Source organism: Sorex araneus, chromosome 2 (assembly GCF_027595985.1).
Source record: "Sorex araneus isolate mSorAra2 chromosome 2, mSorAra2.pri, whole genome shotgun sequence".
Classification (NCBI taxonomy): domain Eukaryota; kingdom Metazoa; phylum Chordata; class Mammalia; order Eulipotyphla; family Soricidae; genus Sorex; species Sorex araneus.
In genome coordinates this window covers 211,630,263-211,645,603 of record NC_073303.1, presented here as the reverse complement: position 1 = coordinate 211,645,603, position 15,341 = coordinate 211,630,263, and the positions used below count along the sequence as shown (strand labels likewise).

Genomic DNA, 15,341 nt, shown 5'->3' with positions numbered 1-15,341 from the left:
GTCAGTCCCGACGTAGCTCAGGAGATCAGATGGTGTGCCGGGATCTAATCCAGGTCACCACATGCCAGGCAAGGGTCTTAACCGCTGTGCTATCACTCCGGCCCCAGAACAGACATTTTTTGATGGTATTTTTTTGAGATACACTATATAATTTTCAGAGAAATTTCAAAAGCGGAATTGCTAGATCATAAGGTAGTTCTATTTTTAATTTTTTGAGGACTCTCTAAACTTTTCCACATTGATTGGACAAGTACAGTAACACCAACTACGAAGTTCTTTCTCTGTAGCCTTGCCAACACATTACCTCTTGTTCTTTTTTTTTGAGAGACTAATGGGCGAGAGATGGCATCTCAGCACCTCACTTGATTTTGATTCGGATTTCCCTAATTACCAATATGAGCACCTGTTAAGTACTTATTGGTCATCTGTATCTCTTCTTTGGCAAACTGACTATTCACTTCCCTCTAACTCATTATGTATAGAAATGAAATTATATTTGTATATCATCATCATCATCCTGTTGATCGTTGAATTTCTCGAGTGGTCTCAATAACGTCTCCATTCGTCCTATCCCTGAGATTTTAGCAGCCTCTCTTTACTCGTCCTTCCCAACAATGCTGCATTGGAGGCTCATGGTCAGGGGAATGAGACCCAGCATTGTTACTGGTTTTGGCATATGAATATACCACAGGGAGCTTGCCAGGCTCTCCCATGTGGGCAGGAAGCTCTCGGTAGCATGCCAGGTTCTCCCAGAGGGAGAAGTAGGCTATAAGATGTCCAGGAGCTTGGTTTTAAGTCTCTGGATGTTGGCCGTTGGTGGGATTATACGGCACTGGGGAGGGTCCCTGGGTGTGACCATCTAGCTACTGGAAAATAGGAAATCTGGGTGGAAGAGGCCCAGTCCCGATCCGAGCAGGCTTGGAGGTCTCATTCCCAGGTCCCACACACCTGGGTTCCTTTGCCGGTTCCTTCATGTGTGAGGCTCGTCCGAATGTCTGGAGAGGGGCCTTGAGCATGGCTGTGGCTAAGGCTCTGGAGGTCTTTGGCCGCGGGAGCTCTGCTCAGGGTGGGGAAGGAAGCTGGAGCCCACCCCTTCCGAGGGGTCCTGGGGAAGACAGCCAGGCACGTGGGCAAGAGACTCTCTGCATATATTTTATATATTTGTATATAGTGATTTTATATCCTATCAATTGACTGAACTTATTTCTAGTATGTTTGTAGTTTTTGTTTTTTTTTTGCTTTTTTTTTGGGTCACACCCAGCAATGCACAGGGGTCACTCCTGCTTCATGCACTCAGAAATCACCCCTGGCGGTGCTCAGGGACCATATGGGATGCTGGGATTTGACGGCCGCGTGCAAGGCAAACGCCCCACCCGCTGTGCTATCGCTCCAGCCCCCGTTTGTAGTGTTTTAATATGTTCTATGTGCACTGTCTCATTTACAAATAGCAAGGTTTTGGTGGTGTTTTCTTTTTTCTTTCGGGCCCACACCCAGTGGTGCTCAGGGCTCCTCTGGCTCCTCGCTCAGGCTGTCATTCCTTGCAGTGCCAGAGGACCGTGTGGGACTGGGACCAGACCAGCCTCCCACATGTAAAGCCTGTTCTCAGCCTGGTGAGCTCTGGTGCAGCTCCTGCACAGAGCCAGCCTGACTTCTTTCCCCAGTTTGTATCACTTTCATTTATTTCTCTTGAATAATAGCTCTGCCTGGGACTTCCAGATCTTAGGTTTGTTTATTTATTTTGGTTCGGGGCCACACCCCGAGGTGCTTCAGGTTTACTCCTGACTCTGTGCTCAGGGATCATTCCTATTGGCCTAGGGGACCATCTGGGATGCCGGGGGTCGAACCTGGGGCACATGCGCTGGCCGCATACAAGGCAGATGCTCTCCCCACTGTAATAGCGTCTAGCCCCGACAGAAGGATGAGAGAGCCGAAGAGACAGCACCCAAGGTCGGGACTTGCCTTGCATGAGGCCGATTTGGGTCTGATTCCTCGATCACTTACGGCAGACTCCCTGAGCACCGTCAGGAGTGAGATCTCATCCCAGAGCTAGAATGAAGCCCCGAGTAACTCCCATCGTTGGGCCCAAGACTAAAACAAAACCAAGTAGTGATGAGACTGGACATCAGTGTGTAGTTCCACAGCTTGCAGGGAACTGGGGGGGAAGATTTGTTTTTTGCCTCTCTGGGTGTTATTCCCCGTGAATTTATCATATGTGGCCTTTCTTTTTTTATTAAATTTATTTATTTTTTAATTAGTGAATCACTGTGAGGGTACAGGTACAGATTTACACATTTTCGTGCTTGTGTTTCCCTCATACAATGTTCAAGCACCCATCCCTCCACCAGTGCCCATTCTCCACCTCCAATGAACCCAGTATCCCTCCCACCCCCCAATCTCATCCCCCCACCCCACCCTGCCTCTGTGGCAGGGCATTCCCTTTTGCTCTCTCTCTCCTTTTGGGTGTTGTGGTTCGAAATAGGGGTACTGAGTGGCCATCATGTTCAATTCATAGTCGACTTTCAGCCCACATCTCCCTTCCCGAGCAGGTCCTCTAACCACATTTTACTTGGTGTTCCCTTCTCTATCTGAACTGTGTGGCCTTTCTTATATATGTGATAATATTATAACTGAAGAATAAGTTATGTTCCTTCTTTTTTCCCCAGTATAGTTTATTTTTTATCATGAGTCGATGTTGAATCCTATCAGTTGCTTCTTCAGCATGTTGATGTGATCATATGAATTTTTTAGCTTCATTTTGTCATGGTGTATTACTTTCATTGATTTGCATGTTCTTGAAACAGTTTTTCATCCCTAGAACTCAGCACAATTTAAAATAAACGAAAGCCGAGATAAATGTTACGGGTGAAAAGCAGGACTACAATCTAAAACTAGGGCTTGTTTCCTCTTGTGGGCTCACGAGTACAATTTTTAGTGGCTTTAATAATAATAATACACACGTGGTTTGTAGGGCTGGAGCGATAGCACAGCAGGTAGGGCATTCGTCTTTTCACACAGCCAACCCGTGTTCGATTTCTTCGCCCCTCTCGGAAAGCCCAGCAAGCTACCGAGAGTATCTCGCCCGCACGGCAGAGCCTGGCAAGCTCCCCGTGGCGTATTCGATATGCCAAAAACAGTAACAACAAGTCTCACAATGGAGACGTTACTGGTGCCCGCTCGAACAAATTGATGAGCAACGGGATGACAGTGACAATGACAGTGACATGGTTTGTAACCATGTTAAATCACTACTTTTAACCCCAGAATACTACTATTACCATGATAAAGAAACCCAGTGTCTGATGGTAGTCATTCCCTGGTCCCCAGGAACCACTGATCTAGTCTCCATCCATACAGACTCAGACTTGCCTACCGTAGGCATTCATACATATGGGTCTGGGCTGGAGCGATGGCACAGTGGGTAGGGCATTTGCCTTGCACGCAGCCGACCTGGGTTTGATTCCTCCATCCATCTCAGAGAGCCCGACAAGCTACCAAGAGTATCCCGCCTGCACAGCAGAGCCTGGCAAGTTCCCTGTAGCATATTTTATATGCCAAACACAGTAACAACAAGTCTCACCATGGAGACATTACTGGTGCCCGCTTGAGCAAATTGATGAACAATGGAACGACAGTGCTACAATGCAGTGCTACCGTGTTTTTAAGGTTGACCCATATTTCATTACTTTAAATTAAAAAAAAATTATTTGGGCTGGGGGCCTCCCAGACAATATTCTGGGGCTCTTCACTTCCAGAAAAAGCCATCAGCAGAGGCTGGAGAGATAGCACAGCGGGAAGGGCTCTTGCCTTGCACATGCCCAATTTAGGCTCAATTCCCTACATCCCGTATGGTTCCCAGAGCCCTACCGGGAATGATCCCTGAGTGCAGAGCCTCGAGTAAGCCCGAGCACTGCAGAGCGTGGCCTCAAAATAACAACAGCAAAAAAAGACGAACAGACATTTTCCCAAAGAAGACCTACAGATGGCCAGTAGGCACGCAAGAAGGTGTTTATCACTACTTATCAGAGAAACGAAAATCAAAATGGCTCAATGTCATCTCACACCAGCGACAATGGCATATGACAAAAGTACTGGAAAAAAAAACGTGATTAGGTTTTTGTGGGAAAGGGACCCTGTTCATTATCGGTGGGAGTGTTGTCTTGCTTAGTCTCTGAAAAACAGCACAGAGAAGGAAACGCAGGACTGGAACTTGCATATGATCTCATGATTCCACTTCTTGGTGTCTCCCCATCAAACATAGCACTGTAGCACTGTCATCCCGTTGTTCATCAATTTGCTCGAGCGGGCACCAGTAACGTCTCCATTGTGAGACTTCTTGTTACTGTTTTTGGCATATCGAATACGCCACGGGGAGCTTGCCAGGCTCTGCTGTGCGGGTGGGATACTCTCGGTAGCTTGCCAGGCTCTCTGAGAGGGATGGAGAAGTCAAACCTGAGTAAGCTGTGTGCAAGCCCTATCTGCTGTGCTATCTCTTCAGTCTTTGAAAAGATATATAGACAGGAGCTGGAGCAATAGTGCAGGGGTAAAACACCTGCTTTGCATGTGGCAGACCTGGGTTTGATCTCTGGATCCAGTATGGTCACTTGAGCACTGCCAGGGTTGATTCCCAAGTGAAGATCCAGGAGTAACCCCAGAGTGTTGCCAAGTATGCTCCTCTCTGCCCCTGCAAAGATATATGCATACCTGTGTCCATTGTGGTGCTAAGCATAATGATCAGTTTATGGAAACCATCCAAATATCCAACAACAGGTGAATGAATAAAGAAGCTGCGGTATATATATCCAGTGGAATACTATGCAGCTCTTAAAAATATACAAATGGCAATTTGCTGTAACTTGGATGGAATTGGAGCATATTGTGTGAAGCAAATTAAGTTAGAAGGAGAAAACCAAATACTGGTTGATCCCTCTCATTTGTGGTATATAAAGAAAAAAACAGTGGAGTAAGTAGCCTTGAATGGTGACTGACCCTTGATCTTGGATTACAAATCTGAGATCACTAAGATGTGGGAGAGGAAGAAGGAAAGGACAGACTAGACATGGGATGCAGACAGTAGTGCAGAATTTTGAGAGCTTTGGTTCTGGTGAAGGTGCAGTTACTTTATCAAAAACAAACAACACTGTTTTATAACCATGCTATCTAAACTTCAAGAGTCACTTTTTAAAATTTGGTGTTGGTTTATATAGACACAAAGCAGTGAATATAATGTACTATATCAGGAAATATAAAAGTCATATATCAACATATGCAGAAAAAGCATTTGATAAGATCCGGTGTTGATGCATGATAAACGCAACAAAATGAAGAGAGAGAAGGAACCTTTCTTAGGATAGTAAAAAATATTAGCCACAAACCTACCTCAAACATCAAACTCAGTAGTGAAAAATGGAAAGGCTTTCCTCAGAGGTCAAACACAAGGCAAGAATGGTGTTCATTTTCCTCACTGTTACTCAACATAATATTGATAGTCCTTGCCACAGCAGTTAGGCAAGAAACAGATTAAAGGGGAATTGGGAAATATGAACTCGGTGTCATGATTTGCAGGTGACATGATATCATACCCTAAAACTCTACAAAAATTAAAAAAAAAAGACCCTCCTAAAAACAAACCAAAAAATACCCTGTACAATAAAGTGGCAGACCACAGAATCAACATACAGAAATTCCTGGTATTCCTTTATGCAAACAATGATTAAAACATTCGCTTAAGGGGCTGGAGCGATAGCACAGTGGGTAGGGCTTTTACCTTGCACGCGGCTGACCCGGGTTCGATTCCCAGCATCCGATATGGTACCCCGAGCACCACCAGGAGTAATTCCTGAGTGCATGAGCCAGGAGTAAACCCTGAGCATCACCGGGTGTGACCCAAAAAGCAAAAAAAAAAAACCAAACCAAAAGAACCCATCCGCTTAAGAGGCTCCTCTTCCTGCATCTAGAGCCACTGTCAGAGATCAGCTGTCCACATACCGGAGGGTCTGTTGTGGCTCTCAGTTCTGTTCTACTGCTCTGAATCTGCCCTGACCCCAGTACCACACTGTCTTGATACTGTAGCTTTACAGTATAATTAAAAGCTGGGGCAGGGGCGGAATCCTCCCATTTTCTTTGCCCCCAGGATTTGCCTCAAGTGCTCAGGGATGCCGGGGATAAACCAGGGTTGGTGGTCTGCAGGGCTAGTGCTCTACCAGCTGTGCTATTGCTCCAGCCCCCAAAATGATGATTTGAATAAAAAGATACCCTACAGACTAGGAGAAAATATTAGCTCACTACAGATCTGACAAAGGACTAGTATTCAGGATGAGTAAAGCACTTTGCAGAATTTAAAAGTAGTTTTTAAATAACATCAAAAAAATGAGAAGAGCGCAACAGATATTTCCATCAGGTACATGGGGGAAAAAAGTACTCTGATCTTCAGGAAAATGCAAATCAAAGCAACAGTGAGATGCCACTTCACACCAGTGAGACTGACACACATCAAAGCCGTGGAAACAACCAAGCCTTGTCAGGAGATGAGGTAAAGGAACCCTCATCCACTGTTGGTGGGAGTGTCATCTGGCTCAGCCTCTCTGAAAAACATCACAGAGACTTCTAAAATGACTAATTGAGCTCCCACAGGGATCTAGAAATCCCAGTTCTTGTCATCTACCCTAAAAGGTCCAAAAAAGACCCCACAAAAAGGCATTTGCGCTATGTTCATGGCAGCACTGATTACAATAGCCAAGATTTAGAAACAGCATAAGTACCCAGGAACAAATGAGTGGCTAAAGAAGTTGTGATTATGGGGATGGAGTGATAGTACAGTGGGTCGGTGTTTGCCTTGCATGCAGCTGACCCGGGTTTGATCCCTGGCATCCCATATGGTCCCAGGGTACCATCAGGAATAATTCCTGAGTATAGAACCAGGAATAACCCCTGAGCATCACTGGTGTGACCCAAAAAGCCAAACAAAAAAAAATGTGATTATATATACACAATGAAGTATTACTTAACTGTAAGAAAAGCAAGCCATGACATTTCCCAGTCTATGGACAGAACTGAAAGTTAGTCATAAGCAGAAGGACAGATACACAGTGACTCTCTCCTATGTGAAAGACAGAGAGCTGTAGTAACGGGATAACAAATGGCTAATGGCAGTGGACTCTGAGATTTGGCCTGCAGGACTGAGTTTGCCAGGGGACCGCCGGAGGGCACTTGAGATATGGGTGGAGGGGTGCTACCAATGATGATGGGCGTGGTGTAGGAGCATTGCACGAAACTCATTAGCATACTGTAAGTCAGAGTGCTGAAAGGAAAATGGAAAATAAAGTAAAAATGGTGCTGGGAACACTGAAAGCCACATGCAAATGACAGAAACACTCTCATAACGTATATAGCACTGCACTGTAGCACTGTCGTCCCGTTGTTCATCAATTTGCTCGATGAGGCACCAGGAACGTCTCCATTGTGAGACTTGTTACTGTTTTTGGCATATCGAATACGCCACGGGGAGCTTGCCAGGCTCTGCCGCGTGGGCTCGATACTCTAGGTAGCTTGCTGGGTTCTCCGAGAGGGGCGGAGGAATCGAACACGGGTCAGCCGCATAAAAGGCAAATGCCCTACCGCTGTGCTATCACTCCAGCCCCCATACCGTGTATATATATATTCAAAATGATTCAAAGACTTGATTGTGATACTTGAGACCTTAAAATTGGTAGAAGAAAACCACTTATAAGCTCCTTGGCATAAGCCTTAGCTATTGTCTTTCTGGATTCCACTTCAACAGTCAGGGAAATAAACTCAGAAGTCCACCCTGGGATGGTAGCCAGTAAAAGCACTTCCCCACAATGAGAAAAAAATTATCAAATGAAAAACACAGCCTACTGGATGAAAGTATATTTGCAAATCATACATCCAACAAGAGTTTAGTGGCCCACGTATATAAAGAATGCAGACCTCAACAACGGCAAAACCCAAGTTTTCAGAAAGGAGCAGAGAACTGAATCGACATTTCCTTCAGATGTCCTGAGGAGACAGTTCGGTGGGCTGAGTGCCTGCTTGCCATGTGGGAGGCCCGGGTTCATCCCTGTGCACTGTAGGAGCAGTGCCCAGCTACCAGCTGGGGTAACCCCCAAATCAAAATCGTAAGGAAAAAGGAAGACAAGCTGCAAAGATGGGCAAGAAACATTGACAGTAGCATAAAGAAAGCTAAGTCTACATATGTTTTGTATTTCCTCGTATACTCATATGGACAAGAGCGATAGCACAGGGGTAGGGTGTTAGCCTTGCACGTGGCCAACCCGGGTTTGATTCCTCCATCCCTCTCGGAGAGCCCGGCAAGCTACCGAGAATATCCTGCCCACACAGCAGAGCCTGGCAAGCTCCCTGTGGCGTATTCGATATGCCAAAACAGTAACAAGTCTCCCACTGGAGACGTTACTGGTGCCCGAGCGAGCAAATCGATGAGCAATAGGACCACAGCGCTACAGTGCATTATTAACATATATTATAGTGTCAAACTAGTGTTCTAACATTTGCACAGAGGTAACAACTGTGAGAGGCAGGAAGTTTCAGATTTGCAAAACTGGTTAATGCCCCATAGTCGTCCCACAGTGGCGTCTTTCTGATTCAGTTCACACAGTTATGCCTCCAGGGTCTCAGGCCAGGACAAAGGAAAGAAGCTGGAGTGATTAAAATAGATCTACTCCGAGGAGGAATGCTCCGGAGTTTGCATTTACAGCTCTGAGATGGACTTCCCTGGGGCTGGCTTTCATTTTTTTGGGTTTTTTGGGGGTTGTTTTGTTTTGTTTTGCCTTTTGGGTAACACCCTGCGATGCTCAGGGCTTACTCCTAGCTTTGTGCTCAGGAATTACTCCTGGCAGTGCTCGGGGGACCATATGGGAATCGAACCTGGGTCAGTTGCATGCTAGGCAAATACCCACTGCTACACACTGTGCTCTATCCTTCCAGCCCCTCGGTCTAGCTTTCTAAGAAGAGTGTCGTCGGTGTGACTGTGTCCCTGAAAGTGCTGGCACATGGCAGACATGAGTGAGTCCCCGCACAAGTCCTGCGGGAAGCAGAGGCGAGGCCGGGATGCTGCCCAGAGGAGCAGGGGCGTGGGCTTGTTCTGTCCCTGTCAGCCCTGCAGCTCCCTCTTTCACCCTCCTGCACGGCTGGACAGACGCCCCGCAGAGCGTACAGCCAGGGGTTGGAGTTGGCACAAGGACTCTTGCATTTCTTTGCGGGGTCTTTTAACACGCTCGTCTATTTCCTATTTAAAAAAATAAAAAAACCCAAGCGTGATTTTTCACCTGCCTACTGTAGGGTTGTCAGGGTAGCGCCGAGAAGTGGGTGCAGTGACTCCTTGGACGGGCATCTGTGGTGCTGCTTCTCGGCGTGCGCTCAGGCACCCTTGGGCATCAGTTTGCCCGGCGCTTGTTAGAAATCCAAATGTGTGACTTGAGGCCCGAACTCCAGAATCACAGGCCCTGGGATCTCAAGAACGTTGGAAGAGTGGCCGGAAAAGAGGGCTCCAGGGATAAGAGTGTCGGTGTACTTGACGCAGCCCTGGCACTGAGTCAAGAGTAGTGCCCGAGGACAGTCAGGTGTGTCCCCCAAATCCCCCCAAAAGGCTTTGGATTTTTTGTTTTGTTCTGGGGTCCACACCCGGCAGTACTCAGGGTTTACTCCAGGGATCAGGATTCAGGCATCACTTCCAGTGGTGCCCAGGGCAGGGAGCAAACACGGGCTGCCGTGTGCAAGGCTGAGCTCCTTACTCTCCGTACTATTGTTTTGCCCCTCCGCTCCAGAAATAAAGAAAAAGAAAAAACCTTTCGTAGACATTTGTGGTTAATGGGGCTGTCCAGTGTTAGGCGCTTGCCTTGCACGCCACCGACTGCAGTTCCTGAGTCCCTGCAGGACACGGTCCCCTAAGCAACACCGGGATGCCCATGACATCCCCAAGCACAGAGGAGAGAGTGGCTCCCAGTACTGCCAGGTGTAGCCCACCACCCCATAGTGATGCCAACTAATGCTTGAAAACCACTTACATGGCTTAAAAAAATTATAGAAAGACATTGTTGGGGCTGGAGCAATAGCACAGCGGGTAGGGCGTTTGTCTTGCACGCAGCCAACCCGGGTTCGATTCCCAGCATCCCATATGGTCCCCCGAGCACTGCCAGGAGTAATTCCTGAGTGCATGAGCCAGGAGTAACCCCTGTGCATCACCGGGTGTAACCCAAAAAGGAAAAAAAATACATTGTTGTGAGGCTGCGGCAGCTTCACAAATCTGAAACTCTGTAAGCATCTCATTGTTTCCTCCTCCTCAGTAGGGCACAGTGGGTGGGCTGGAGCTACAGTACGGTGGGGTAGGGCATGTGTCTTCCATGTGACTGACCCAGGTTCAACCCCCCCCACTGCACCCCACATGGGTCCCTGAGCCCACCAGGAATGAGCCCTGAGTGCAGATCTAGAAGAAACCCCAGAGCTTTCAGTTGTGGCCCCAAAATCACTGTCACTGTCATCCCGTTGCTCATCGATTTGTTCCAGCGGGCACCAGTAACGTCTCTCCTTGAGAGACTTATTGTTACTGTTTTTGGCATATCCAATATAAAAAACTAAAATTGGTCATAATGGGCCAAGGGAGATCGCTCAACAGGCTGGTGTGTTCCCAGCACTGAATGGACTCCCTGGCACCCCGGGGTGGGGGGAGGGAAGTCTCTGAGCACAGGTCTGGAGGGGCTCCCGAGCATCACCAGCTGTCGTTCAAAATAAAACGGGGTCACCTAGAGCGTTCTTTGAGGAGCAAATGAATGTAGGCATAGGACATGCTCAGCACTCTCTGAAACAGTACACGCTGACCGTTAGGCTAGGCTAGTTAGAGAATACTCCAACCTTGTAAAAGTCTGGTATTGCCTCAGCCCTTAATCTCACTGAGTTTTATTTTGGCAGGGAGGGTCCCAGGAGGTGCGCCAGCGTGGTGATCCTCAGAGGCCGCAGAGATGGCGCCGTGTCCGCGACCCAGCGTTAGCCTGTGTCACGGCAGTTAGCAACTGTCTGGCTGGGACCCAGTCGAGCATTTGTTCCGTGTGCCGTGGATAAAGCAGCGTCCTGTTGGGGGATATGAAAGAAACAAGACACGTGTTGTCCTTGCAGATATTAAAACCTAATTAACGGGGGAGAGAAACAATAAACAGAGACATGTTTGCAGTGGCATGTAGAGCCGTGTTTGTCATACATAAGCAAGCCAGATGACTTGGCAGGGAGCTAGAAGAGGTTGCTCATCTATGTGAATCCTGAGAAAGGGAAGGCTTTAAAGTGGATCATTTTTGCAGGGGCTGGAGCCATAGCACAGCGGGTAGGGCGTTTACCTTGTATGCCGCCGGCCCGGGTTCGATTCCTCTGCCCCTCTCGGAGAGCCTGGCAAGCTACCGAGAGGATCCTGCCCGCATGGCAGAGCCTGGCAAGCTCCCTGTGGCGTATTTGATATGCCAAGAACAGTAACAACAAGTCTCACCATGGAGACGTTACTGGTGCCCTTTCGAGCAAATCGACGAGCAACGGGATGACACTGACAGTGACAGTGACATTTTTGCAGATGTGGGGAACAAACCAGGGCCTCGTGCCTGTGAGGGATGTCCCCTCTCCTCAGCAGGGTGTGCCCCTGGCCGCATCCCCTGTCTGAGACACAGCTCTCTGGTGAAGAGCAGAGGGCCGGGTCCAGAGGCACAGAACGGCCCCGTGACCCTCCCCACTCCCTCCCCTCTGCTGTCATTGCTGATGACCAGGGTCCCGACACGCTAGTGCATTTGAGACCGGCTCCTCGGGAGTCTCTTCTGCTTGCCGAGCTTGCACACGCCGGCCGTGGCACTCCCTGGAGCATGCTCCTGAAGGTGTGCCTGCACACGGGGCCCTGGTACTTTCCTGGAGTGAGGACCGCACCTGGCCGTGTGCCTGCATCCCAGAGCCGTCCTCCTGCGCAGTGGAAAGTAGTGCTTTTATGCCAGCCGGTCCAAGGATGGGTGCGGCTCAGGTTCTGCAGTAACCCCGGGGTTACCTGGGCCACCAGGGTGGTGCTCAGGGGCCACTGGGGCTGCTGGCAGTACTTGAGGTCCTTTAGGGCCACACTCAGTGATGCTCCTGGGATCAGGTGGCTCTGGGGATCTAATTGAGTTATCTTCATACACCCTAATAGCTGGACCATGTCTCCTGCCCCTGAACTTATTTTTAATTATTTATTTGCTTTTTGGGTCACACCCGGCAATGCACAGGGGCTCCTCCTGGCTCTGCGCTCAGGAATTACTCCTGGTGGTGCTCAGGGGACCATATGGGATGCTGGGAATCGAACCCGGGTCAGCCGCGTGCAAGGCAAACGCCCTACCTGCTGTGCTATCGCTCCGGCCCCTAAACTTATCAGACTTACACTTTTGCTGTGTTGTTGAGAAAATAACAGATATGTTATAGTTTTCTTTCTTTTTTTTTTTTTTTTGCTTTTTGGGTCACACCCAGTGATGCTCAGGGGTTACTGCTGGCTTTGCACTCAGGAATTGCTCCTGGCAGTGCTTGGGGGACCATATGGGATGCCGGGGATCGAACCCGGGTCGGCCGCGTGCAAGGCAAACGCCCTACCCGCTGTGCTATCGCTCTGGCCCAATATGTTATAGTTTTTGTTGCAAATACCTTTAAGGATTAAGAGAGATTTATGTCATAAAACTGAAATTACCCAACAGTAAGAGGAGTGAGGGGGAAAGATGGATTCCAGGTGCCGTAAGGATGGTTCTGGGGTGGTACTGAAGTACCGTCAGTGTTGTCATTAAAACCAGCCAGGCTAACTCTTCGTAACCTTGTGGGCTAATCTATAATTTTTCTAAGACTCAAAAAACAATGGGAAGGCACATGAGAGCATGCGCCCTATCATGATGCCCTATCACGGTTCTAGAAATGACTTATTTTTTTTTTTTTTGCTTTTTGGGTCACACCTGGCGATGCACAGGGGTTACTCCTGGCTTTGCACTCAGGAATTACCCCTGGCCGTGCTCAGGGGACCATATGGGATACTGGGATTTGAACCCGGGTCGGCCGTGTGCAAGGCAAACGCCCTACCCGCTGTGCTATCTCTCCAGCCCCTAGAAATGACTTATTCTTGCACACGGATTCTCTTTGTAGCATCAGCAGATATCCACCGCTAGGAAGGGAACTGATGTATTGATTTGGGATGGAACCATACTGGGAAATTGCTACTCAGTGATTTGAGGGGGCAGAGCTCTGCTGTCCTGATACGGGATGATTTCTGTGTAAGAAAGTGAGGGAAAGACCATGCAGAGAGTGTGCATGCTGTAATCGGGATACTTTTTCCTAAGATACTTGAGTCTCTCTAGATTATTTTTGAAAGGGCATCCAGAGCTAGAGACCGGGGCTACTGCAGAGACAGGGAATGGATACCTCTGGGTCAAGGGCAGGAGGAAGACATTCTTTTTCTCTGAAAGACTAATGAAAAACACTATAGCAGTTGAGATGAATGTTTCTCATTGAAAGGAGGGAAGACTAAGGAACAAAACAAACAAACTTCATGTTGCTTTTATCTAACAGTTTTTTTTTTTTGGTCACACCCGGCAATGCTCAGGGGTTACTCCTGGCTCTGCACTCAGGAATTACCCCTGGTGGTGCTCAGGGGGCCATATGGGATGCTGGGAATCGAACCCGGGTCAGCCGCATGCAAGGCAAACGCCCTACCCACTGTGCTATCGCTCCAGCCCCATATCTAACAGTTTTGAAAAATTGAATGGGTAATTATAGCATCTATTTCTATGAGAAATATATAATTACTCCATCATTGTATCACTGTCATCCCGTTGCTCATCAATTTGCTCGAGCGGGCACCAGTAGTAACATCTCCATTGTGAGGCTTGTTACTGTTTTTGACATATCGAATACACCACGGGGAGCTTGCCAGGCTCTGCCGTGCGGGCGGGATACTCTCAGTAGCTTGCCGGGCTCTCTGAGAGAGGCGGAGGAATCGAACCCCGGTAGGCCGCATGCAAGGCAAACGCCCTACGCGCTGTGCTATGGCTCCAGCCCTCCATAAGTGGAAACAATATCCTGATTTTATTGTTTTTAGGTGGCGATAGTGGACTGGATGGTTTAGGAGGACCAACAGGTGTACAGCTTGGAAGTCCAGATAAGAAAAAGCGCAAGACAAATGCACAGGTAAGCTGACATTCCTGTAATAATGGATTTTTTTCCCCTCTGCTTATATGCTTACCCTACGACAAAATTTGAAATCCGGTCATGGGTTTTACTTCCTATACATATTCAGAACCTAACCGTGAATTCTGCAGTGATTGTTTCTGTTTTGTTTGTCTTGGGATCACAGCTGATGGGACACACTCCTGGCTCGGCTTGGGGATCACGTCTGGTGGTGCTCGGATGACCTACCTGTGCTGTGCCAGACTCAAACTGGGGTGGACCTCGTGCAAAGCAGGCCTCTTGCCCCTCCTATCTCTCTGGCCCAGTGGTTGTTATTTTTTGCTTTATTTTATAAGCCTGCAGCTTCTGGTTTTTCTTGTGCTGTAGGCCTACAGTGAAAGTAGCAGCGAAGTTCAAATGCTTCCATTCAAATCTAGGTGTTTATTTCCTTTTTGTGTCACACCCGGCGATGCTCAGGGATCACTCCTGGCTCTGCACACAGGAATTATTCTTGGCAGCGCTCAGGGGACCATATGGGATGCTGGGAATTGAAGCTGGGTTGGGTGCATGCAAGGCAAACGCCCTACCCACTGTGCTATCGCTCCAGCCCTCAAATCTAGTTTTAAGAGATAGAAATGCCTGAAATTCTAAAAAAGTTTGAAATATATGGAAACAAATTTTCACTGAAGTAATGTTTAAGAGTCCCAATGATCGTGTGCATGGTGCTGCTGTCTCAGCATTGCCATGGGGCACCACCGTTTGTCATCAATAATCGGTACTCCTAAACACAGATTATTTTGTCAATAATACAGATCAAATAATATAGATCAGGGGCTGGAGCGATAGCACAGCGGGTAGGGCTTTGGCCTTGCATGTGGCCAACCCGGGTTCGATTCCCAGCATACCACATGGCCCCCTGAGCACCGCCAGGAGTAATTCCTGAGTGCAAAGCCAGGAGTAACCCCTGTGCATTGCTGGGTGTGACGGAAAAGAAAGAAAGAAAAAGATCAATAATCTATATTACTATATACAAGTTGTAACTACTGGCTTTGGGGGGACGGGGGAGAGCACACCCAGCAGTGCTCAGGGGTCACTCCTAGCTCTGCACTCAGGAGCACCTTCTGGTGTTGCTCGAAGTTGGGTGCCAGGGTTCAGACCTGGGTTAG

The 15,341-nt window shown here is 48.2% G+C and overlaps 1 protein-coding gene across 1 annotated transcript in view; it reads left to right on the top strand.

Annotated features, from left to right (window-relative positions):
• Positions 1 to 15,341, top strand: part of PYGO1 (pygopus family PHD finger 1) — a 48,025-nt gene that overhangs the window by 22,568 nt on the left and 10,116 nt on the right. Inside the window, exon 2 of the mRNA XM_055125334.1 lies at positions 14,108 to 14,196. Coding sequence (XP_054981309.1) covers positions 14,108 to 14,196 — 89 coding nt within the window. The remainder of the gene's footprint in view (positions 1 to 14,107; positions 14,197 to 15,341) is intronic.